The following is a 24,498-nucleotide window of genomic DNA, read 5'->3' as shown; positions in this document are numbered from 1 at the left end:
CCGCTGAACCCTGACCTTGGCCACTGCCCCACACCTGCCATACATTTTCTATGCACATGTTTTTCAGAGTGGGTGTGGGATATTTTTGCATTAGCTTCTGGCGCACAAGTGCCCTTACAGCCAAACTTGCACTGAGGTCCGTTTCTTTGCCCTAATTTTACGTGTAACTTTGCCCTTGTGTTTGCATCCACAGTTCTCAATGCTTGATGTTCCCTTACGCTAGACCTACTTCTGGCTGCCAGGTGGTGTTCGTTTTACCCCTTCGCGTTGGCAAACTCACATGGCATACCTCACTTTTTGCTCCTAGGGCAGGCGTTGGGATTCGGCGACCCCTGCCCCCACTGAGCCGGCAGGAGGGGGCGGGGAGTAGAGCTCGGCCGGGTGAATCTCAGGGCGTAACAGGTGCCGCAGCCGCAGCTGCGCCCAGAGCCCGCTCAGGCTCCCGGGAGACGGGTTTCTTCAGGGCGTTTTTTTGGGTGGTGAGGAGGAGACTCTGAGGCCCCCCCACCCGGCCAATGCGGGCCGCGGATGTTCATCGCCTAGCAACTGGCGGAGCCAATGGGAGGCGGCGAGGCCTGCGGCGCCGGCGCGTGAAGGCGGAGTGGGAAGCTCGCGGACCTGCCGCGGCCGGGAGGCGGCCGCGAGGGGCGGAGCGCAGCGGGCCTGGGAAGGCGGGAGCCGGCGGCGGAGGAGGGGCTGCGTCCCGCCGCGCCTGTGCGGGCCCGCTGGGCTGCGGGAGCCGGGCGAGGACGCCGAGCGGTGACTCCCCGCCGCTCCCTGGGGCCGTGACGGTGAGCGGCCTCGCCCTGCGCCGGGATTGTGACGCGTCGGGTTCTGGAGGCTTGAAGGGAGCGACTGGGCTGGGGGCAGGCGGGCGGGGGTGGGCGGGCGGGCGCGGAGGTGAGCACCGGCACCTGGCGCGGCGCCCCAGTTCTTGGCGAGAGGCGCGGCACGGCCGTTGGGGCCGTTGGAGGGTGCGGGCGAGCTTCGACCTGGGTCGCGCTGGGAGAGGAGGTACGTGCCAGCTCAGGGAAGGCTCAGGTGCTGTCAGGGATGGAGCTGGGGTGGCGCCCGGCAGCGTGGAAAGACTGGCGACACCGAAGCGTGGGGAGGAGGGGTTGGCCGATTTGGGGCTGCAGTGTTGTGACTCTCAAGAGGTTGCGGGACGTTCGGGCTTAGCGATTTGAGAATGCCAACCACAAGAGGCAGTCGTAAGGAGTTACTCGGTGGTAGCCCGTGGCCTCTGCGGGAGGGTAGAGCACCTGACAGTACTGTAGGGGAAGATTTGACCTAGTGTAATAGGCGGGTGTGTTTAGCTTTAGAATTTTCTGTCAACTACCATGAACCCAGTTGTGATCTCTTGCACCCGTCTGAGCCTATGCTAATCCCCCAGTTATGCAAGTCACTTGGGCTCAGGAAATGGGCTCTAAGTAATTTGCTCTCAGCACTTAGGATATGGGAATGCTTACATTAATGCCACCCTCAAAGGTTCACGGTTGTGAATGCCAAGCTGTCATTACTGTACTGCTGAGAGAACTGAGGTTTCTACCGTTTTCAGACTGATTGGGTCAGCATTAAGAGGCATTCGCTAGCGTTGATATGAGGATGAAGTCTTCATCGAGTTTGGATTTCTGGGCTCTGTTCCTAACAGTCAACATCTTGGGCTGTGAGTGGTGGAAGTCATGGAACCTTTCGAGGTGTTAGCAAGGATTGGCTAGGGTAGAAGAAATTTCTGGCAGCTTTTTCTGATTCCATTTGATCGTAGGTGTGAAAGGTTGGTATGACTTGACACATTTTGGGAGATTAAAAAAAAAAGTGAACATTAGAGATCTGGCCAGAAAAGAGATACTTTTAAAGTTTAGATCAAGCTGTCTTGAAATGTAAAAGTTAGTGATTGATTTATGAGCTCGGGTCCAGCAAACAGAAGTTAATCTGGAGCTAACAACCTACAGGCCTGGCGAGCTTAGCTGATTTATTCAAACTCTATGGGCAAGAAAAGCTAATAATTAATTTGAAACCCTGTTTTGCCTGCTGTCAATAAAAGCCTCCAGAACAAAGTTTTTTTTTTTTTCTGATAAGAGGATTATGAACTGATAGTTAAAATGAAGGCTCTGTTAGGGACTGAGGGGCCCTTTCCACCAAGTCATTTTATCTTTCCTTCCCTTTTCTTTCCACTCCTGGACAGTGGAGATAATAAAGCCCATGGGTTGAGAAACAGGGCAAGAAACAGCTTGAGGACAGGAGCAAAGACTCAGTTATTCTAGGATGCAGTGTGATGATCTCATGGCACATTGCGCCTTGTGACAAGACTTGTTAAGCTCGTTGTGTTCTAAACATACTAAGGAAGATATATGAGGAAATTAGAATGCTCACAGATCTGATTGTGAAAGACCTAAAATCTAGCAAAAAGTCGGCTTTTTTCTAGAACCTGAGCTTGTCGACTCTTAGGCCAACTCTAGCTATGCCTTAGATATTTTAGAAGTGAACATTCAATTGTCTTCCCCGTAGTATGTAGCTAGAAATTAAAAGATGATAAGACACTGTCCCAGAATTATATTATTTTATTCATTTCTTGTACTTAAGTTGGAGCGATCCCAAAGCCTCTTAGGGTTGCCTTCCCATATCTCTTACAGTAGTTGTGAGCATTCCTTATTAATTTGACCATTTGCTCTTGATATGATGAGATTTTGATACCCTGTGCAGTATGGTGTCAGTGGTAAAGGTGGTATGATTAGCTGGTCATGAAGGTACAGGGTATCTTGAAGCATGTGTAGGATGTGATAGTATAGAGACATGTACCCTTCATTATTGGTACTGGAAAATACCTGGAAGGGTGGTGTTTGCTGTTAGGTTGATTTTATGTAATAGGGAAGAGGGTGTTTGATTTAGCATTTAAGGCATCTAACATCCCACACCAGGAGTCCCTTGGTTTGAGTCTTGGCTCTACGGCTCTACTTTTTTGCCCACTAATGGGGAGGCAGCAGTGATGGCTCAAGTATTTGAGCTCTTGGCAACACCAGGAAAACGTGGATTACATTCCCAGCTCTTGTCTGGTTCAGACCTGCCTGGCCCTTGTGGTTATTTGGGGGCAGGAGTAAACTAATGAATGGGAGGTGAAATGTTTTTCTCTCCCTCTCTTATGTCTCAAATAAGTATTTTAAAAATAATAATATATGAGAAGACTTACTGAATTATGCTTTGATAATTCTTTCAGTAGACACTTATTAAATACTACAGTGTAACTTGACAGAGCTGAGGATAAAAATATGTGTATTGCCTTGAGGAATTGTATTTGGGAAATTTCCAGTTTTGGAAGGGAGGGAAGGAAAAGGAGAGTCATGGGGAAAGGCTTCAGCAAGAACTCAGCTGTGTCTAACAGGAGCGGAGGAGTCGGACACCTGGTGTGTCATGTAGCGCAGTAGACAGTTGCGGGTATGGGTGGTTTGCTGAAGTTGGCCCTGAGTTGGGTTGTGCTGGGCTGAGGTTGGAGAACAGTGCTATCAACTTTGACAGTAGGCGATAGGGAACCTTTGAAAGTTCTTATTTGGGTGAATTACCTTATATTTGGTTTTTACTTTTGAAAAGCACCACCACCCAAGTCAGTATGAGTGATTCAACAGTATCTAGAACATGGTCAGTCCAAGTAATGTCCTAGGCAGTAGTTAGACTTGAAAAATACTTCATTGAAGTTCCTAGAAATGACTAACCATATCATAAGCCATTGTTGAATATCTTCCGGTTTTTCAGACTGGGAGAATACACAGATAAATAAGATCCAGCTCTATTAAACTACCTCGTTCCATAGAGTGCAAACCAGAACCTGAGCATTGTTAGAAACATGTGGGATTCTGAGAGAATAGAAATAGTGGTTTTGTTTGTTTGTTTGTTTTTATTGGAAAGGCAGATATACAGAGACAGAAAGATCTTCCATCCACTGGTTAACTCCCCAAATGGCCGCAACAGCCAGAGCTGAGCTAATTCAAAACCAGGAGACTCTCCTGGTCTCCCATATGGGTGCAGGATCCCAAGGCTTTGGCCCATCCTCCACTGTTTTCCTAGGCCACAAGCAGAGAGCTTGATGAGAAGTTGAGCAGCTGGGATACAAACCAACATCCTTATCGGATGCCAGTGCTTGCAGGTAGAGAAGTGGCAAGTTGAGCTATCACGCTGACCCCAAGAAATGTTATTTCAAGTGGGCAAAAACAAATTCTAATAACATGTGCCTCATAAGATTTTGATGGTTAAGAAAAAAAATATTAGTATCCAGAATGGTGCCTGGAAAAATTGCTTGCATCTACCAAGTACTTAATAGTGTTGTTTGCTATTAAAGTGTTAGAATTCAATTCGAGCTGAATTAAGGATGGGGTGATGACCAAGGACTCCTAATTCTGCAGAGATGTTTGGTCTGTGTAGGTGCTGAAGTGTATCTCTGTTGGATGTCTTGGGAAGGCATAACTGGACCTAGTAAGTTATACACTGAATGTGGTACCACCCAAGCCCTTTCATTAACCTCGCTCTTCTAACTCTATCAAATTGTCGTTATACTCTAGTACCAAAGGCAGGCCTTTACAGGAGAGGATCACTTCCTCCATCTAGTACCCTGGACACCATGGGCTGTCAATTCTGCTTCTCAGCTGCCCATTCACCACCTTCATTGTCACCAGCCAAGTCAGTCACCTGGCACCTGACCATAAATTGCCAAGTTTGTTATATTGCTTTTGAATATTTTTTTTATATAATGAAATTAGTGTGTACTTTTTTGGGGAAAAATTGAGCTATAAAGCAAAAAAAAAACTTTAAAAATTTGGCATAGTTCTTGGCATACGATGAGCACTACAAAAAAGGACTGATTTTGGAAATAAATTTGGAGCAGATTGGTTTTAAAGGATTATAGAACTGAATTTGGATCTTAAAACAACACAAGGAGTCTTTTTTTTTTTTTTTTTTAAGATTTTATTGTTACTGGAAAGCCAGATATACAGAGAGGAGGAGAGACAGAGAGGAAGATCTTCCATCTGATGTTTCACTCCCCAAGTGAGCCGCAACGGGCCGGTACGCGCCAATCCGATGCTGGGAACCTGGAACCTCTTCCGGGTCTCCCACACGGGTGCAGGGTCCCAAAGCTTTGGGCCGTCCTCGACTGCTTTCCCAGGCCACAAGCAGGGAGCTGGATGGGAAGTGGAGCTGCCGGGATTAGAACCGGCGCCCATATGGGATCCCGGGGCTTTCAAGGCGAGGACTTTAGCTGCTAGGCCATGCCGCCGGGCCCAACACAAGGAGTCTTAATATTTGGCCAGTAGGTAATTATAATACAAGATAGGTACTAGTCATTGCCTTTGCTGTGTATCTCTGACTTGAGTTTGTCAGTCTTTTCCCTGTTAATTGTAATCTGGGTTGTGTATTTGATTCTAAGAGATGGCACCTTCCACATTATTCTTTTCTATATGATGTTCAAATTTTAGGAATGTCCCTGTGGATGGGCTCTTAGAATGTAAAGATAAGACTGCATCTTACAGATCATCAGTAAGCACAACCAGTGATCTGCCATGTTATTTCAAAATGAGGACGTGCACTCGGGATTTCTTTCTTTGTTCTGGATACTTGCTAAGTTTGGGGTGGAAGCGAAGGTCAGTGAATCTGTGGAGTTATAAACAACTAGTTTTTGTTCTTAGTTTCCAGGTTAGATAGCTGAGTGTTTATTTTCCCCTTCCAGGCTTGTGCCCCTTCTAGGTAATGTGGATGCATTGCCCAACGGCTTGCTTCACCTTCTTCCATGGGTAAACAGCTACTTCTACCCCATTTTGGAACCACTTTGGAACTGCAAGGTGCAGCTGTGCCTGTAGCAGTGGATGGTGCTAGGACAGGTCTTCTTAGCTGGCACTTGGGCAAGCATCCTTGGCACATCTGTGGTTGCTTTGTAAAACATCTGAAACTTGTCAAATCTGTTTATACTTTAGTGGGAGTGAAGGGGGCAGTTCTTAGCTTTGGGTTCCTTGACCCCAAACCAGTTTATCCTTCATGTTGGTAGTAAGACCTAGAAGCCAAAACTTTATTTATTGCATCCTAAGCCATATTGATTCACTTTATACAATTTAATTTGTGAAATATTTGAGGAATGATATGTATATATGTAAATTTTTCAAGTACTTCAGGTGAATTAGTCTGTTCTTGGTTTATGACACATTTTAAAAAATTTATTTGTTTGAAAGAATGTCTAGGAGGGACTGGGAAGGAGACAGAATATCCATCCTTTGGGTCACTCACCAAATGACTGCAATGGCTGAGGCTGATCCAGGCTGAAACCAAAGACCAGAACTCCTATTTGGGTTTCCTACATGGGTGTTAATGGCCAAAGTGCTTGATCGTGTTCCTGCTGCTTTCTCAGGTGCCTTGTCAGAGAGCTGGATCAGAAGCAGAGCACCTAGAATTTAAACCAGTTCTCTAATATGAGACGATGGCATTGCGGATGGGGGTTTAACAGTCTGCAATGCAACATGGACTCTGTGACACATTCTCTTGATTGGCCCATTTATTGATTTAGTGTTAATAATATGATAGGTGCCACCTAACAAAGAGCTGGGACCTTGACATTAATTTCTGTGTAACTATGTGCACCCCTCCATTCCCTTTTCTTATTTCCTTCACCTGAAACAACTGCTTACTGAATTTTGTGTTTGTCATTCCCCTGGTGTCTTTTACCATAGAGATTTATTGCATCTGTAATTTCTCATACACACACTATAACTATAGTTGACACTTAAACAGCAGCGGAGTTAGGGGCACTGACCCCATGCAGATGCAAATCTGAGGATTACGTATTACCCCCTGTGGTGGCAGCAGGGGCTGCTACACACTTAGCACAGCAGGAAGGGGTGCACTTGGAATGGAGCCATGTCTACTCTGCTGACAAATTGTAACTAATTTGGTGTATGCTTTATGATAAAATAGACTATCTTGCTCAAACATGTGTCATAACTTTTATTATTTTTTTGTGTATATTCTTAGGCTATACATTTGGTCTGCTGATTTTTCTATATTGTCACAAATCTCAAGACCAAACTAAACTCAAACTACTTTGGATAAGTGGACCCATGCAATTTAAATCCATGTTGTTCAGGGTTCAGATCCAGCATGTGTTATATGGCCTGCCTGCTGCAGCTCTTTTCACTTTGTCATGCTGACACTCATCCACTTTGTGTGTCACTGAAGGTTTCTGGCCTCTGCACACCAGTTCAGCTTGGGACCTTCTGCAGCTCGTGGGTCCTTGTGTGCGAGGGGTTGGGTTAATCCTTTAGGCTTGGGCCCTTTGCTCCATTGAGTGCTGCTGCTTGTGTGTGTTCTGCCTGGCATATGTCCACAAGTTTCCTTTGGGTTTTACCCAGGAGTGGACTCGCTGGGCTAGGGAGAATGTGGATTGGATAAGCGAACATTCAACTGACGCACTGTTGTTTTTCAAGGTTCCCCTACCCAGCCACCAAGACTGAGTAAGCTCTTAGCCAGACACTCCCTAGGATTGTTAGTTTCAACCTTTGTTTCGTACCGGTGTTATTTCTTGGAATCCATTTTGTAGGGCCCTTCGGTAAGAATCCTTTTATGGTACTCTGCCGTCCAAACTGTTTAAATACCCATTTATATTGAGCCACATTTTCTAGGCTGCAGCAGTGATTCTCAAACTTCACGCATCGGAGTTACATGGAAATTCTGTTAACACACTGAGTTTTGGCCCATTTCCAGAGTTTCTGGTCTGGAGGGAACTTGATAGCAGGCTTCCCCCCTCCCATTCTCTTAAGATTCATTTTACTTGTGTGAAAGGCAGAGTTAAGAAGAGAAAAAACTTTCATCTGCTGGTTCACATTCTAAATGGCCACAGTGGTTAGTGCTGTGCCAGCCCAAAGCCACAGCTGCTTATAGGTCTCCAGTGTGAGTGCAGGGGCCCAAGTGTTTGGGCCATCCTCTGCTGCTTTCCCAGGCTATTGGCACGGAACTGGGATGGAAGTAGAGCAGCTGGAATTTGAGCGGCCATTCATAAGGGACGCCAGCACTGCAGGTGATATGTTTACCTGCCAGGGTCCACCATGCCATTCCCAACACTTGGCATTTTTAACAAGTTCCCAAGCAGTGCTGCTTTTAGGACTACACACTGAGAACTATAGTGATTGAATTTGGACTAAGTCATTGACAAGAAACATTTGCTGACTCAGGAATTACATTTGGTGTTTAGTAAATATTGTTGCGATTTCTTCTGTATTTTAGGAATGAAATGTCAATAAATAGTAATTTCAAAACTTTTATATGGCGTTCTCACCTGACTTTTAACCAGTAAGGATTAACTAGAGGGGCTGACACAGCAGGTAGTCCTCATTCTGAAGCACTGACATCCTATATGGGCATCAGTTTGTGTCCCAGCTGCTCCACTTCTAATTGAGCACTGTGCTTGTGGCTTGGGAAAACAGTAGAGGATGGCTCAAGTCCTGGGGCCCTGCACCCATGTGAGAAAGCAGGCAGAAGCTCCTGGCTTTCAGTTGGCTTACTCTGACCCTTAACGGCCTTTTGGGGAGTGAACCAGTGGATGGAAGATAATTCATTCTCTCTCTCTCTCTCTCTCATTTCAAAAATTAAAATAAATAAAACTTAAAAACTCACTTGAGGGCCCGGCGGCGTGGCCTAGCGGCTAAAGTCCTCGCCTTGAATGCCCCAGGATCCCATATGGGCGCTGGTTCTAATCCTGACAGCTCCACTTCCCATCCAGCTCCCTGCTTGTGGCCTGGGAAAGCAGTCGAGGACGGCCCAATGCATTGGGACCCTGCACCCGCGTGGGAGACCTGGAAGAGGTTCCTGGTTCCTGGCTTCGGATCGGCACCACACCGGCCCGTTGCGGCTCACTTGGGGAGTGAAACATCGGATGGAGGATCTTCCTCTCTGTCTCTCCTCCTCTCTGTATATCCGGCTTTCCAATAATAATAAATCTTTAAAAAAAAAAAAAACCTCACTTAAAAACCTTGTAAGTTAAAGCATGGCTGACATGTTAAGGCTTGTCTGTTCTTGGATGATAGCATACTTTGTGCTAATAGGTCATTGGGCCTTGTTGGACATTTGGTCAGCAAATGTGGTGGGATTCAACCCTAGGTCAGTGACTTCCAGTCCAGGTGAAGTATAAAGAATATGATGATAGACTTGCAGACCAGGGAGTCAGTTTAGGGAGCAGGAGAAAAGTTTCCTTGTGTTTGATCCATGCTGTAATAAGAGTTAATGCAACATGTTCTGGAAACAAAAGGAGAATAGCAGTTGGGGGAAACTTGGCAAGTTGGACTTGCTACTGATTTTTTTTTTTCAAAATTTTGTTTTAAATGACTATAAAATTTAATATTTTGCCTATTATATAGTTTATATTCTAGTGATTCTGCTGGAATCATTACTGATTGTAGTTTAATCTCTGCTTGCAGTGTTAAGAAATTATCTCTGGGTGTGTTCAGCTTGGAGAAGCTGCTCATTTGTCTTAGTTGATGTTTCCACTACAGGGCAGAGGTGCTGCTCTCAGAGATTGGAATGAGTGCTTTCACCCCCATGATGTCGTTTCACACTGCTTGAGTCCCCTGCCCCTAAAAATTTAACTAGATGATACATGCTATTAAAACATTCAGGCCATAAAAAGGTGTTATATGGAAGAAGTGAAAGTCCTGGCCTTCCATCTCTCCCTGCACCTGACCCTCTCATGTCAGGAATGCCATTTGTAGCAGTTTGTGACTTTTACCGACCCCTCTTCTAGGAGCATGTGACTAGTTTGATGTAACTGGTAATGTGCTCGTATTGTTCTCATTAATCCATCACTTTTTGTTTGCATTCTCTGCATGCAGATCAGTAATCCCAGAGTAGCACTTTGCTAGACTGTACCACAGTGCTATTTAACTGTTATTCTATGATGGGTGTGAAGATTGTCTCTACTGTACTTGCCATTACAAATAGTATTGTAGTCACCAGTGTCCTTATGTGTTAAACTTGCCTGTCTGTATGACTCAGTATGTGATAATAGATGCCTAAAAACACCTTTGATAAGCAGAGATTTACACATTTCATGTCTGTAAATTGCTAGATTGCCCTCTAAATTGATTATTCACTTTTGGTAGAGATCTGTTTCCCTGGCATAATTATTTGATTAACTGTAGAACTTTTATATAATCTCTAACCAGTTTTTGCCCAACATGGCAGCGTGACCTTTAAGATATCATGCATTGATTGATTAGTCCAAAATATATGCTAATTTATGTATTTATTCAAAAGATAGTCATAAAGAGGGGCAGATAGAGAACTCTCCCATTGAGTCACTCCCCAGTACCCACATTAGCCAGAGCCAGACTAGGCCAAAGTTGAGAGCCAGGAAGAAAGGTCATCCTGGTCTCCTGTGCAAGTGTGGGAACCCAGGTACTTCAAGCCATCATCTGCTTCTTCCCAGGGAGCTGGCTTGGAAGAAGGGTTGGAACTCAATCCCAGGGAGTCTGGGATATTGGCATCCCAAGTGATGGCTTAACTGGTTGCACTACAGTGTCCATCCTACATTTTGTGTTATTATCTGTGACATTCTAACAGTAGATCTGGTATTTGAGACTAGGGCTGTTTGTTCACGTTGCCCTGTGCTTATTATGACTGCAGTTGCTTTTTTTTTTCTTTCTCTCTCCATGACTTAGCATTATGGTATAACTTTATGGTAAAACTGCCATCTGTGACAAATGTGTCCCATCTGAGTGCCAGTTCTTGTCCCTACCAATGTGCTCCTACCATTGACTATGGCAAGGATGGAAGATGGCCTGAGCGTTCAGGCCCTTCCCATCTGTCTGAAGCTCCTGTCTGCAACCTGACCCAGCACTGTCCAGTACAGCCTTTGGAAGAACCAGCGGATGGAGCCTCTGTCTCTGTAACTCTGAATTTCCAAATAAATAGTTAAAGCTTTAAAGAAAGTATGATCCAAGTGCAATAATTTCAGGTGGATTGTGGAAACGAACTTTTAAGGAAGCTTCATGGAACCCTTTTTTTGCTTGTATTTCACTTTCTTTTTAAAAAATATTTTCTTAATTATGGGACTACCACAGTGGCTCAGATGGCTAATCCTCTTCCTGTAAGTGCTGACATCTCATATGAGTACCAGTTTGTGTGTCCCTATTGTTCCAGTCCCCAACCAGCTCCCTGCTCATGGCATGGGAAAGCAACAGAGAATGGCCCAAAGTCTTAGAACCCTGTACCCACATGAGAGACTTAGAAGAGGCTCCTGGATCCTCCCTGGCTTCTGGTTTTGGATTGGCTCAGCTCCAACCATTGCAGCCATTGGGGGAGTGAACCAGTGGATGGAAGATCTTTGTCTCTACTTCTCTTTGCAAATCTGTTTTTACAATAAAAATATTTTAGAAATAGTTTTAGGTGTATTTACTTTTTTATTTTTATCTGAAAGGTAGAGTTACAGAGAGACGGAGAGACAGATCTTTCATCTACTGGTTCACTCCCTAAATACGCACAGTGTCGTAGCTCAGCCAATCTGAAGCTGGGAGCCAGAAGCTTCTTCCTCAGGCAGCTGGATGGGAAGTGGAGCAGCCAGGACATGAGAGAGAGCCCATATGGGATGTTGGCACCACAAGTGCAGGCTTAGCCTACTAAACCATGGAGCCAGCCCCACTTGTATTTTATTTTCAAGTGCTGTGTAATAGATTTGCATGTACAGTGCTGAAGTGGAGAAGAAGTGACAGGTGTATCCTGGCTTCACATCAAAGTTGAAATGTGACTGTGGCAATCCTGTTGATCTCTGTGAGACTTAGTTTCCTGACTGTAGCATAGAAAAATAAAAATCTTTGGATGACATGAAGAACGAGATTTATGATCTTTGTTTCCTTTCAGAAGGGGTAAAGTTCACATGTCTCAGTGCTGTCCAGTTTTCTCCAGATTCTAACCTGGAAAATGCTGCTTGGTAGTTAGCTCTGCATAATCACTTTACCAGCAAAATCCAGAGTGCCCTTGCGTATTTTCATCCAAAGTATGTAGATGTTGTTGGATGCTTTGGAATGAGACCAGCATACAGGAAAGGCAAAACTGTTCAGAAGTGAAGTAGTCTTCACAAGTAGGAAGATAACATTTTATGCTCAGATTATTGCAGTTTTCCTCTAATGAGATTTTCTGTTATGAATATGTACTGATCCCAATGTTGAGAAGTACTTAAAGGCGGTTTTTAGGTGCCTGTGTATGTAGTTACCCACTAGTAGTAAACAAAACTGTCTGGAGTGGGCGTTTTGCACATTGGGTTAGGTTGCCACTTGGAATGCCCGTGTCCCATATCCGAGTGCCTGATTGGAGGCCCACCTGCTTTGCACTTCTAATACAGCTTCCTGCTAGTGTTCCTGGGAGGCAGCAGATAATGGCCTAAGGACTTGGGTTCCTGCCTCCTGAATGGAGATCAGATGAAGTTCTGGCTCCTGGTTTCAGCCTGACTTACTCCTAGCTGTTAAGGGGCATTTAGGGAAATGAACAGTGGGTGAAAGAGACTTATTTCTCTTTCTCTCTGTTATTCTATCTTCCAAATAAATAGTCGATATTCTGACACAGTGGATTAAGCCATTGCTTGCAATGAGAGAATCCTCACTTTGGACTACTGGTTCAAGTCCGTGCTACTCCATACTGTACTAGTTCCCTGTCAACGGGAAAACAGCAGATGATGATCGAGTTCCTGGCTTCAGTCTGGCCCAGCCCTGGCTGGTGTGGCCATTCGAGAAGTGTACCAGGAAATGAAGGATATCTCTGCATCATTCTCCTGCTGTGTCTTTTTTTTTTTTCAAATAAATAAAACTTTGGAGACAAAATGTCTTAAAAAAAAGAAAAAGCAATGTCTCTGTGATATTGTGGATAGGGGAGAGAAAAATCCTGTTTATTATGATTACTTTGACGTTTTTTTCCCTTGCTTATATATGTTTCAATATTATTTTCCAATAATGTTACATGAATGAAATGGCTTTTGTAGGGTAAATACATATTTAGGTTGCTTAATCTTCAGGTTTCACTGATAATAAATTCATGGCTAAATTTGACCTATCTTGGAATCTGGACAACTATCCTAATCAGTGATAGATGACATCATGTGTTGCTTAAACACAGATATATTCTGTAAAATCATATGCATGTAGGGCCCGGCAGCGTGGCCTAGCGGCTAAGGTCCTCGCCTTGAATGCCCTGGGGTCCCATATGGGCGCCGGTTCTAATCCTGGCAGCTCCACTTCCCATCCAGCTCCCTGCTGTGTCCTGGAAAGCAGTTGAGGACAACCCAATGCATTGGGACCTTGCACCCGCGTGGGAGACCTGGAGGAGGTTCCAGGTTCCTGGCTTCGGATCGGCGCGCACCAGCCGTTGCGGCTCACTTGGGGAGTGAATCATCGGACGGAGGATCTTCCTCTCTGTCTCTCCTCCTCTCTGTATATCTGACTTTGTAATAAAATAAATAAAAAAATCTTTAAAAAAAAACAATAAAATCATATGCATGTGCCTGTGCAAAGTAAGATACCTGCCGTGGTCATAGATTATACAATCTGCTGGGACCACTGACGTAAAAGCCATTCATCATCAACTGCAGTGTCGCCATGTGATGTGTGACTGTGTAAAAGGTTTTGTTACAGGCTACGCGAACCAAACCATAACTCAACTTATTAGTATTGCTTTTATTTTAATGAAATTACAATGATGTTAGTATGACCAAGTTTGTGTAACATGTCCTAGATAGTGAGCTCCTCTATGTAATGGTTTGCTGTGATCAATCTGTGATACAAACCTGTGCTTCAGCAGCTGTGTCACAAAGTCTTTGACTGCTTTAGAGGTTTTTGCATTGAAATGACTGATAGGCAAAATGAAGCTACTCTGTTCCCTGTTTTTTTTCTCTTGCTTTTGGAATCAGAGTAATCTTCTAACAGCTAAGCTTGTGATCATCAACACTGAGGTTGTCGTTATGGTTGAGCTAAAATAGAATACTTAACTTAGCCTTTTGCTTTTGGAATTGATTAAAAGTTTTAAGTTGTGTTTCTTAGAAAAACTGGCTGAATAACATTTCATCACAATTCTCGTGTATAATTTGAAGCATCACTGAACAGAAGGGGATTCATGGAAACTTCTAGTTTGTGTGAAATTGTATACTGTTAGTTTCATAGGTCTTTCAGAATGAAGTTTTGATTTTCATTGTGATCATTTAACTGGACATGAATATTTTTGCCGAGTTTTATGTGTGTGGTTAGTTAATAGACCAGGTAGCACTACATCAGCTAAATCTACAGATACCATAGATAGACATAACTTCCTGAAAGAGTAACTGACTTATGTTACAATTTTAATTAGTATATATGAGAAAGGAACTTTGAGCACTGTTGAATATTATTGCCAAGTATATCTCTTTTTAAAAATATTTATTTATTTTTTATTTGAATGACAGATTTAAAGAGAGAAGGGGAGACAGAAAAATCTTCCATCTGTTGGTTCACTACCCAAATGGCCGCAGTGGCTGGAGCTGAGCCAGTCCGAAGCCAGGAGCAGGAGCTTCCTGCTGGTCACCCGCGCAGGTTCAGGGACTTCAGGTTATGGGTCATGTTTTGCTTTCCCAGGCCACAGGCCAGGAGCACGATGGGAAGTGGGGCAGCTGAACATGAACTGGCACCCATATGTGATCCCTGGTTCTTGCAAGGTGCGGATTTAATTGTTGACCCATGGCATTTTTATATCTTTTATATTTATTTTTATTTTTTATATATACATACATACATATATATATTTATGTATTTTATGACACAGTTTCATAGGCTCTGGGATGCCCCCAGCCCCTGCCCAAACCCTCCCCCATATTGAATTGCTCCATATTGTTACAGTAGTATAGTTCATAACTAGTCATGATTCCTTCATTGCGGGCATGGATCATGCGTAGAGTCCAGCATCCTGTTATCCAGATAAATTCAACAGTTTCATTGGGAGACCATCCTTGGTCTGAAAGTAGAGCTGGTAGAGTATCATCCCCTCCAATGAGATGTCACTACACAACTTCAACAACAGAAAGAAACATTGAAATTAACAACATCATGAAGTTAATTATCATGGTATTGAGTGACCAGCATGTTAGAAAATGCAGGTTCTTAACCACATCCTGTAACTACTTTCTTGATATCTCAATTTTTGTATATATACAACTAGCTGCTATAAACTTTTATATGTATATATCTATATATATATATATCTTAAAAGCACAAAAGGACTTGGAAAAATGGTTGTTTCTGCTTTTGTCTGTTTTTCTTCTGACCTCTAAGTTACATAAAAGTAGCCCACTGCTTAACATCTTTTTAAATATGTGTGTGTGTATGACAACTGTCTCTAGATCTTCTAAGGATGTATATTCAACCTTATTTTAACTTTGCAAGATCAGAGTTTGCTTCCATGTACTGGTTGACCATTCTTAAGGCCCACAGTGGCTGGGATCCAAAGCTCAGGGAGCCAGGAGCCAGGAACCCATTCCCTTGAGCCATCATGGCTTTCTTCTCAGGGTCTGCATTGTCAGGAACCTGGAGCCCGGAGCCAGCACTCGGGGTGCACCCATGCACTCAGCTGGGGCGTTAAGATGCTGCTGTTCCTAGTCCAAATTTCTGCTCCTGCTGTGGTCAGCTTCTGTAAAAAGCAGTGCTGTGTTTTCCAGATTTTTACGTTCTGTCACTTATCCTAAACAGCCCTGTATCTAGATGATGATGACAAATAATATTCATTTGGTGAGCTCTATATATCAAGCGGTTTTCTGATTACCTTATGCGTTGCATCACTAAATCTCACTAAGCTGTAGGTTTTAATTAGGAAACTAGGATTCAGAGGTTGAACAATTTGCCCAAATTGAAATTGCATTAGAGTAGATGGGTTTATTGCCATTTGCATTCTGTTTTACTTATAGCTGTATCAGAAACCAGCTTTCTTATGGATATAGTCAAACCCTTTCTTGTGTAAGTCTTCTTGCTGAAGAAGTACCCATTTAAGAACAGTGAGAAGCATGAAATAGGTTTAGGGGACTCTTCCTAAGTACATGAGTAGAAAAATGATAGAATAAGGATAGCCTTGTGTGTACATGTGTGCACGCCTTTGTATGCATGCGCTTCATCCCTTTTCTATCCCCAACCCAGAATGAAGTCAGTTGCCAGTTGCTGATTACAATTTTATTTGAATTAGTTTTCTTATGGTAGAGAAATGTTTTTTTTATTATCTGTAAATTGAAACATGAATGGGAGACTGAGAAGATTGCATGTATTTTATTTAATCCACTGAGATCTTTGGTACTTTTGGCCTTTTGGGACTTTACTAGCCACCCTGATTCCACACAACACTTGTCTCTGGGCAGCACAGTGCTTTTTCTATCAATATTTTATTTATTGACCTGGTCTGCCATAGAACATATAACTTCTTTCTAGTTTTTTAATATTGTAAATAAACTGCAGGTGAATCTTTGTACACTTAAAAGCTCATCTTTTGCTAGGATAAAACTTTAAAAGTGGAATTTCTGGATCAAGATACATTTTTCTTTTTAATGTTGTGATACATACTGCCATACCAGTTCGTGGTTGATAGTGCGACTGAATGTAATCTGGAACAAAGCATTTTGGAGTGTTCATTTTTCTGTATCTGTGCCAACACCCAGAATTGTAATTTAAAGGAAAGGTTTTGATAATATAGTTAGTAAAAATGAGCCAAAAGGATGCCATCTTCTCATGTGTATATAAGAGTTATGCTTCTATTTTAAAGAATGTAATAGAGAAATGTTACTTGTTACTTTTTCTCCTTAGGTTTATATTGCGAGTCAAAGAATGACATGCCATGTATCTTTTATATGAAGTAATACAAATTCCCCAGTGTGATTTAGGAAACCTTTCATCTTAGTCCTTATGTATTTCATATACAGGCTTATAATAATCCTTTTTTCAAAGATTCATTTATTTTTATTGGAAAGGCAGATTTAGAGAAGGAGAGGCAAAAAGGTCCTCCATCTGGTGGTTGATTCTCCAAATGGCCATGGTTGCTGAAGCTGAGCCAATCTAAAACCAGGAACAATGAGCATCTTCTGGGTCTCCCACTTGGATATAGGGTCCTAAGGCTTTGGACCATACTCTGCTCTCCCAAGCCACAAGCGGAGAGCTAAATGAGAAGTGAAGCAGCCGGCACATGTATTGGTACTCATATGGGATGCCAGCACTTGGCAGGGGGAGGATTAACCAATTGAACTATTGCGCTATCCCCAACTTAATTCTTATTAAGCTATACTGTGTTCTCTGTTCCTGTGCATAGAAATCATCAGAATTTTTCTATTTTGAAGTGCACACAACGTATGCATTGGTTTTATATTGACTTCCAAGTTTTAAAATAGATGTTGTTTTTCTGTCATTTGGCTTTCAGGGAGATGCCTACTTAAAAGAGTGGTGGCAGCTGGACCACATGCGCCACTGCTGAATTAGTTCCTCAGGTCCCCTGACCCTGGACATTGCTATGGGAGATTGGATGACTGTTACAGATCCAGGTCTGTCCTCAGGTAACTGAGTCTTTAGTAAATGTGAATTGCAGTGTGCATTATAGAAGTGAATTTTTCAATGAAAATAGTCACTTACAAATACTGAAGATATTACTAGAGAGTATAATAAATGGCTATAAATGCCTGGTTTTCTTCAATTTCAATAAAATTGTCAAGGACAGCTAGGAATATGCCATAATGACTAGAGCTAAATGCTCTGGGTAAATAACTATGTATTATTTTTAGGAGGAATTTTCATGCATTTTAAATATATTCAGTGGCTACTCTGTTTTTTCTGATTTTTTTTCTAAAGATCTGTTTTATTTGAAGAGCAGAGAGAGTCTTCTAGCTAACTGATTTAATCACTAAGTGGCTGCCATGGCTAGGGGTGGGCCGTGCTGAAGCCAGGAGCTCCATCCACGTCTCCCATATGAGCATAAGGGCCCAAGCACTTTGGACATCCTTTGATGTTTTTCCAGGTGCATTAGCAAGGACTAGGTTAGAAGTGGAACATCCAGGATTCAAACCAGTGCCCATACAGGATGTTGGCAGTGCAAGTGGTGGGTTAACTCATGCCACCATACTGGCTCCTAATTTATTTCTCTAATCACATAAAGTTAGAGTCACACAGGCAAGTGGATTTTGTTTTATTTTTTCATAGTTTAGAATGTTTGTAATTGTATTTTGAATGACAGACAACGGGTTGATAATCCGCTGGTTCACTCTTCAAATACCTGCAACAGTCAGGACTGAGCCAGACTTGAGAAAGGAACCTGGAACTCTGGGTCTCTTGCATGGCTGGCAGGGATCCATCTTGAGCCCAAAGCATTCACCACATCCCAGGGTGTGCATTAGCTGAAAACTGTAATGGGGAATGAATGCCCACTCCTTGTCAGTTTTATCAACTGAAAGCAGTGCAAGTTAGGGTTGTATGTTGTTAGCTAATAAGCCTGCTAAGAATGCCACATTAATAGTAGTATTTTTTAAATGGTAGTTTTTATATAAAAAGAACTTTATCTTAATTTGAAGATACTTAAAAATAAGTGTTTTAAGAGCTTTGGTAATAGAAATTATGTTAGTTACTGTGTTTTGTTGATTTTTTTTTTCAGAAAATAAAAATATCTCTCAGTATACCTCAGAAACAAAGATGTCCCCATCAAGTTTATACTCACAGCAAGTGCTATGTTCTTCAATACCTTTATCAAAAAATGTTCACAGTTTTTTCAGTGCCTTCTGCACAGAAGAGAATATTGAACAGAGTATTTCATATCTTGATCAGGTAACATGTTTATCTAAGAAGAAATAGTCTGAATCATAAAATGGAATGTGCTATGATCATGAGATTTATCAAGTACGAGTATATTAGCATGTAGTAGCCCGAGACTTAGAATGTATTAGGATGACAGAGTACTGTGATGATGTTCTAGTCTAGACTAAGGTTAACTTTTATTTTGAGTAGCTTGGCTACCACCCCATTAATACCAAGGGCTCCAATTCTGAGAATCTGTCCATCTTCTGTTGCCATAACAAAATACCTGAGGGTGGTAGGTGCTTCACACAGGGAAAATTATAGTGAGATTGTAGTTTTAGGGGCTTAAAATTCACTGTATTGAAACTTGTTTATGTGCAATAGAGGCCCAATGAGTAGGCTAGCCTCACTTTATAACAGCTGCTCCAGCAAGAATTTTACTCACACTGCAACACTAACAGCAACCTCTTCTAAGCACATGACTGCCAATGACCTAATCATCCTGTGTTTAGCCTTGCATTCTAAAGGCTGCACCACCTGTCCCATCACCACACTGGGGACCAAGCTTCCAGCCCATGATCTGTGGGGAGACAAGTCATTGCAGAGTGTAACCCTCATTGTATTGCTGCAAAAACCTCAGTTCTTTACTGCAGGTCACAGGGGATTGTAGGGCTTGATTCTCAGTCCTTTGGAAGTTCGCTGTTTAAGGATGCTTTCATGTTTTTCTCAGAAAAGGTTTTTGTTTACTAAGTTGTCCAATAATCAACTTAAAAAGTTATCTTTTTAATTTTATATATACATATGCATATATATATGTGTGTATATATGTCAATCCTGTGCAACATGACATTTTAAAATGTCAACATTATGGAGTGACTCATTGAGCTTTCACATATGTATTACCTCATTACAACTTTCTGTGGTGAGAAAAACATAAAATGTACTCCTCAGCAATTTTCCAAGGATGTAGTACATTGTTAGCTACTGACAGCCACAATGTACAACAGGGCTCTTGAACTTCCCCTCTGAGATTTTGTATCCTTTGACAACTCCCTGTCTGCAGCTGACATTTAAGAAAACATTTTCTCCTACCAGGAATTGACTACTTTTGGTTTTCCTTCATTGTACGAAGAGTCCAAGGGTAAAGAAGCAAAGAGAGAATTAAATATAGTTGCTGTTTTAAATTGCATGAATGAGCTGCTTGTGCTTCAGCGGAAGAACCTTCTGGTTCAGGAGAATGTGGAGACACAGAACCTGAAACTGGGCAGTGACATGGACCATCTGCAGAACTGCTACTCCAAACTGAAGGTAGAAACCTGCACTTCAATCTGGGTGTCTGTGCCATTTTACAAGGTTCACTGCTATACATTTTCATTCACTTTATCAAACTTCGTTCAGTAAGTTTAATATGATGAATTTTCATTTTTATTAAATTTTAGTATTATTTTAAGGAGCTTTACACTTTCTTCAACTAGTAAGTAAAACTGAGTTTTTATAAATCAGTTTTATTATCTTCTCATATTTATATCCAGGGCATTGCTTTTATGAACTATTTAGTGTTGTGCTTAATCCAAAGAAAGGTTAGGAACTCTCTATGTTCTGAAGAAACTATGGCCTCCTCCATTCCCTCCGATCTTGCATAGTAAAGTAATTTCAGTTACTCTGAGAGGCTGTGTCATTTAATTCCATAGAAACATGCTTGAGGTCTGTTTGCCAAAGAAGTTAGAACTTTATAAAGTAAATGAGGTAGATATTTTCTAACTCTTTGAAGTCTCTAGAGTGCTAGAAAAAACATAGAAAAGTACTTTAGAAACTTAAGTTTTCTCTGTATCAAGGATGTTTTTACAGGGCCAGGGTCCTGGTATGCTAAAATATTGAACATTCCTAGTTTGCGTTTTTCTTTCTCTTATTTATGCCCTTCTCTAAAATGTGTATGCATATGTGTGTGTGTGTGTGTGTATTTAGAACAACATTTGTAAGCCTTATAAAATCAGTAACTTAATAGGTTTACTGAATTTGAGTCCCTTCTGCATTTGTCTTGGCAGGGACAGAGGATATGTTTTTGCTGACCTTACACAGGCCCCAGGCCAGATGCTTCCCACCCCTGGTTTAAGGAACTTTCATTTGTTAGGACTCCCAAGAACATAGAATGTTTTTTCCAGAATGTCTTCCAATTTGTGATGTTCACTTGGATCAGAATCTCTTATTTTGGATTTTGAAAGTTTGTCTATTTAGCATATGGATTTGTTTCATTTGTTCAGCAGAATTTGTTTAGTTTTGTGTACCACCAGGCACTGAGTTTCAAATATGAAAAATCCCATTTTCAGGGGGATTACAGTCCAAGGAAAGGAGACACATTGAGTGGTAATTGATTTATTAATTGTTTTTGCTGTGTGGGAGGGGATGAGGGGGGTATGGAAGGCTTCACAAAGAGTAACACTTACTCTGATATTTGAAGAATAAAGTAAGAATTTGCTAGTGTTTGCAAAAAGACATTTCAGGCAAGTTGTGTAAAAGCCTTGGGGGAGCTGTGAGAGAGCACACTTTCACAGAACCCAGGCAGCTCTGTGGGCACCGGGGAGTGTGATGAGTAAGAGCGGAGCCTGAGCTGCGCATAGTGTAAAAGGCATTGTTCAGAAAACAGATGCACTGAGGAATTGTAAATGGGAGGAAGGCATCATGTGAGTACCATTCTGGTCGTAGTGTGGAAAAATTAGAGGGGTGGAGAGTTGTGTTTGGGTTAGAGGTAGGGAACTTTTAAACCCAGATGAGAAAAAGGATATCTGTTAGCTGGTTTTCGTGGAAGGTTTGGACTGGAACTGAGGGAGTGCCAATGGGGATACCAAGAATGGGATTTGGTGAAGCATTTCATGAAGGATGGACTTGGGGCCGTAAGAGTGGTGGGTTGAAGATGCCTCTTTCCTGATGGTGGTGTTGTGACTGCTTGAGACTGGAAGGAAAGGAGTGTGACTTTAACGATGCTCAGTGGCAGCAAGATGATGTAGGGGAAGATCTCTTAAGCTTGTGTGTGTGTGTAATACATTAAATAAATACTTCTGTTGTGATTAAATACCTTCAATAAAATTTAATGTGTAAATTTGCATTTTATAGTGTAGAACATATGATTTCTTTTAATAAATCGATAACTACAAATCTTCAATTTTACCCAACAGATTTTGTAACGGTGTTTGTAATTTCTTGTTGTTAATCTTTTAAGAATTCAGTTGTTCTGAATCCTTTGTTATTGCTAATCAGAGTTACCTGTGGATGTTTTAGGAACAGCTGGAAGCCTCCAGGAGAGAAATGATTGGGCTTCAGGAAAGAGACAGACAGTTACAGTGCAAGAACAGGAATTTGCATCAGCTGCTAAAAAATGAGAAAGATGAGGTGAGTGTGTAAGTGAAGTGTGAAATTGTGTGTGAGTGATCTGTGTGGCTATGATGGCCATCTTAATTTAGAAAACAGTGAACCTTTTATCCATCCTGTATCTTAATTAGTATTTGGAGATCTTTGTATAAGATGGCATCATATTTAATTAGAAGGTTGGCAATCCCCTTCCTCCACAGCCCTCTAATCCTGCCCCCAGCAGATCCATCTGATGCAGTATAGGTTAAGCATCCTAACCCTAAAATCCTAAATGCTAAAATCCATGTCTGCCCTCATGCAGTGGGTCACAATCAGGACAGCTTAGTAAAATAATTGTATACTAAATTACTAAAAACATTGTATAAATTCTGAAAGTATTATCTTAAGTTACTTTCAGCCTTTGTGTATGAGAGACTTGTGTTTGAACTTGAATTCCATCAAGAAATCTCATATGTACACAAATATTCCCAGATCCAAAAATTGAAACACTTCTGGTTCCAGGTATTTGGGATAAGGATTACTCAGTGTCCTGTCCTTCCTGGATTCAAATTCACTGTCTCTTTCTCTGGGTACAAGGGTCTGCAAGTACAGCTCTGTCATTCTCTGCTATAACTGTAAGGATCCCCGCCATAGATCTTTTAACAGTATCTTAAATATTAGCATTGCTCATCCAGTCTGACTACAATGCTGTATAAACGATTTACATTACAAGTCTTATTTCTAAGGAAAAGATACAGCTACAGTGGTTACTTACTAGTAGTTACTTAGAAAATAGTAAATCTTTTGCGATAATTTTAGTTACTATTTTGGTGGTTATTTAGACCTATAGAATTAATGCATTTGAAAATATTTTTAAAATATGTAAGAAAAATTTCTTCAGTCTGACTCCTAATCATGTAATAACTGTACAAATATAACTTAATTTCAGTGTTTTATAGGTTTTAACTAAAATTTAAAACTTTTGGACAAGTATTTCTTTAAAAAGGCCCTTAAAGTAATTTAAGTAGATACATTTTATAACATTGTTTTTTAGTAGTATATTTAGTAAGTGGGAAGTTAATCTCTTAACAAAATAATAGTTGCATTATCAAACTACAGAAAAATGTATATGTGCTTGTGTATATATCTCTGTGTGTGTGTGTATCCATCCCTGAAAGTGTTTCAGAGCATTTTAATTTGTTTTTTTGCTTACACTTAGTTTGATCCATCTTTGTTAGTGGTTGAATTAATCTATTTGTCTCCAGCGGAGGTTGAAAGTGGCTGTAGAATAGAATGTGGTTCCTGTCAGGAGCTGCCTGGGAAGCTGTAGTAGATACACAGTGAACAGCAGTACCTGACACATTATGGATACTCCAAGGGGTTTAAACAGGCTTACTGTTTTTGTTTTTTTTTTTTTTTTAAGATTCATTTATATTTATTGGAAAGGCATATTTACAGAGAGAAGGAGAGATGGAAAGATTTTACATCCACTGGTTCACTCCGCCAGTGGCCACGATAGCCAGAACTGAGCCGATCCAAAGGCAGGAGCGTCCTCTGGATCTCCTGTGCGGGTGCAGGGCCATGTTCCACTGCTTTCCCAGGCCATAAGCATGGAGATAAATGGGAAGTAGAGCAGCCAGGATATAAACTGGTGCCATATAACATGTGGCACTTGGAGGTGGAGAATTAGCTAGCTGAGCCAATGCACCAGCCTGACTCACTGCTTATTGAGAGCAGTTTACCTGATACCATGTGCCACTGGCTGATAGATATTGTCATAAATTGATGAGAAGTGAATACAAGTAGGTATAAGGATGTCACTCCAGATGATGTGATAAATCATTTTAGTTTTAGATGAAGCCTTAATCATCTTTGAATTTAGATTTTATTTTCTGCCTTATCAGAAATTATGGAATAAAAGGTGTCGTATATAATTTAGCAATTTGATATGTCTGGAAATTAAGAAAATCAAAACTTTATGTTCACTTAGTTGTGTCTTTTTAAAACATATTTATTTACTTATTTGAAAGGCAGAGTTAAAGAAAATGAGGGAAAGAGAAATATGTCTGACATCTAGTAATTTACCTCACCAAATGGCTGCAGTGACTGTGGCTGAGCCAAGCTGAAACCAGGAGCCTAGAACTCCATCCACTTCTTCCATGTGGGCCACAAGGGTCCAAGCACTTGAGCCACAATTTTCTGCTTTCTCAGGGCACATTAGCAGGGAGCTGGATTAAAAGTGAAGCAGTTGCTGGGCCTGGCACCGTGGCCTAGCGGCTAAAGTCCTCACCTTGAAAGCCCCGGGATCCCATATGGGTGCCGGTTCTAATCCCGGCAGCTCCACTTCCCATCCAGCTCCCTGCTT

The 24,498-nt window shown here is 41.7% G+C and overlaps 1 protein-coding gene across 6 annotated transcripts in view; it reads left to right on the top strand.

Annotated features, from left to right (window-relative positions):
• Positions 1 to 878: 878 nt before the first annotated feature.
• Positions 879 to 24,498, top strand: part of SSX2IP (SSX family member 2 interacting protein) — a 36,552-nt gene continuing 12,932 nt past the window's right edge. For 5 of the 6 annotated variants that reach the window (XM_058658692.1, XM_058658685.1, XM_058658679.1 and 2 more), the window contains exons 1-5: positions 879 to 1,014; positions 17,428 to 17,560; positions 18,649 to 18,818; positions 19,884 to 20,096; positions 22,065 to 22,175. In XM_058658692.1, the coding sequence (XP_058514675.1) occupies positions 17,518 to 17,560; positions 18,649 to 18,818; positions 19,884 to 20,096; positions 22,065 to 22,175 (537 nt within the window). In that variant the 5' untranslated portion in view covers positions 879 to 1,014; positions 17,428 to 17,517. The remainder of the gene's footprint in view (positions 1,015 to 17,427; positions 17,561 to 18,648; positions 18,819 to 19,883; positions 20,097 to 22,064; positions 22,176 to 24,498) is intronic. The other variant, XM_058658687.1, reaches the window with a different exon arrangement.

The sequence above is a fragment of the Ochotona princeps genome, chromosome 2 (genome assembly GCF_030435755.1).
Source record: "Ochotona princeps isolate mOchPri1 chromosome 2, mOchPri1.hap1, whole genome shotgun sequence".
NCBI classification, from domain to species: domain Eukaryota; kingdom Metazoa; phylum Chordata; class Mammalia; order Lagomorpha; family Ochotonidae; genus Ochotona; species Ochotona princeps.
The sequence above is the reverse complement of the archived record's forward strand: the minus strand, read 5'-3'. Positions and strand labels throughout refer to the sequence as shown.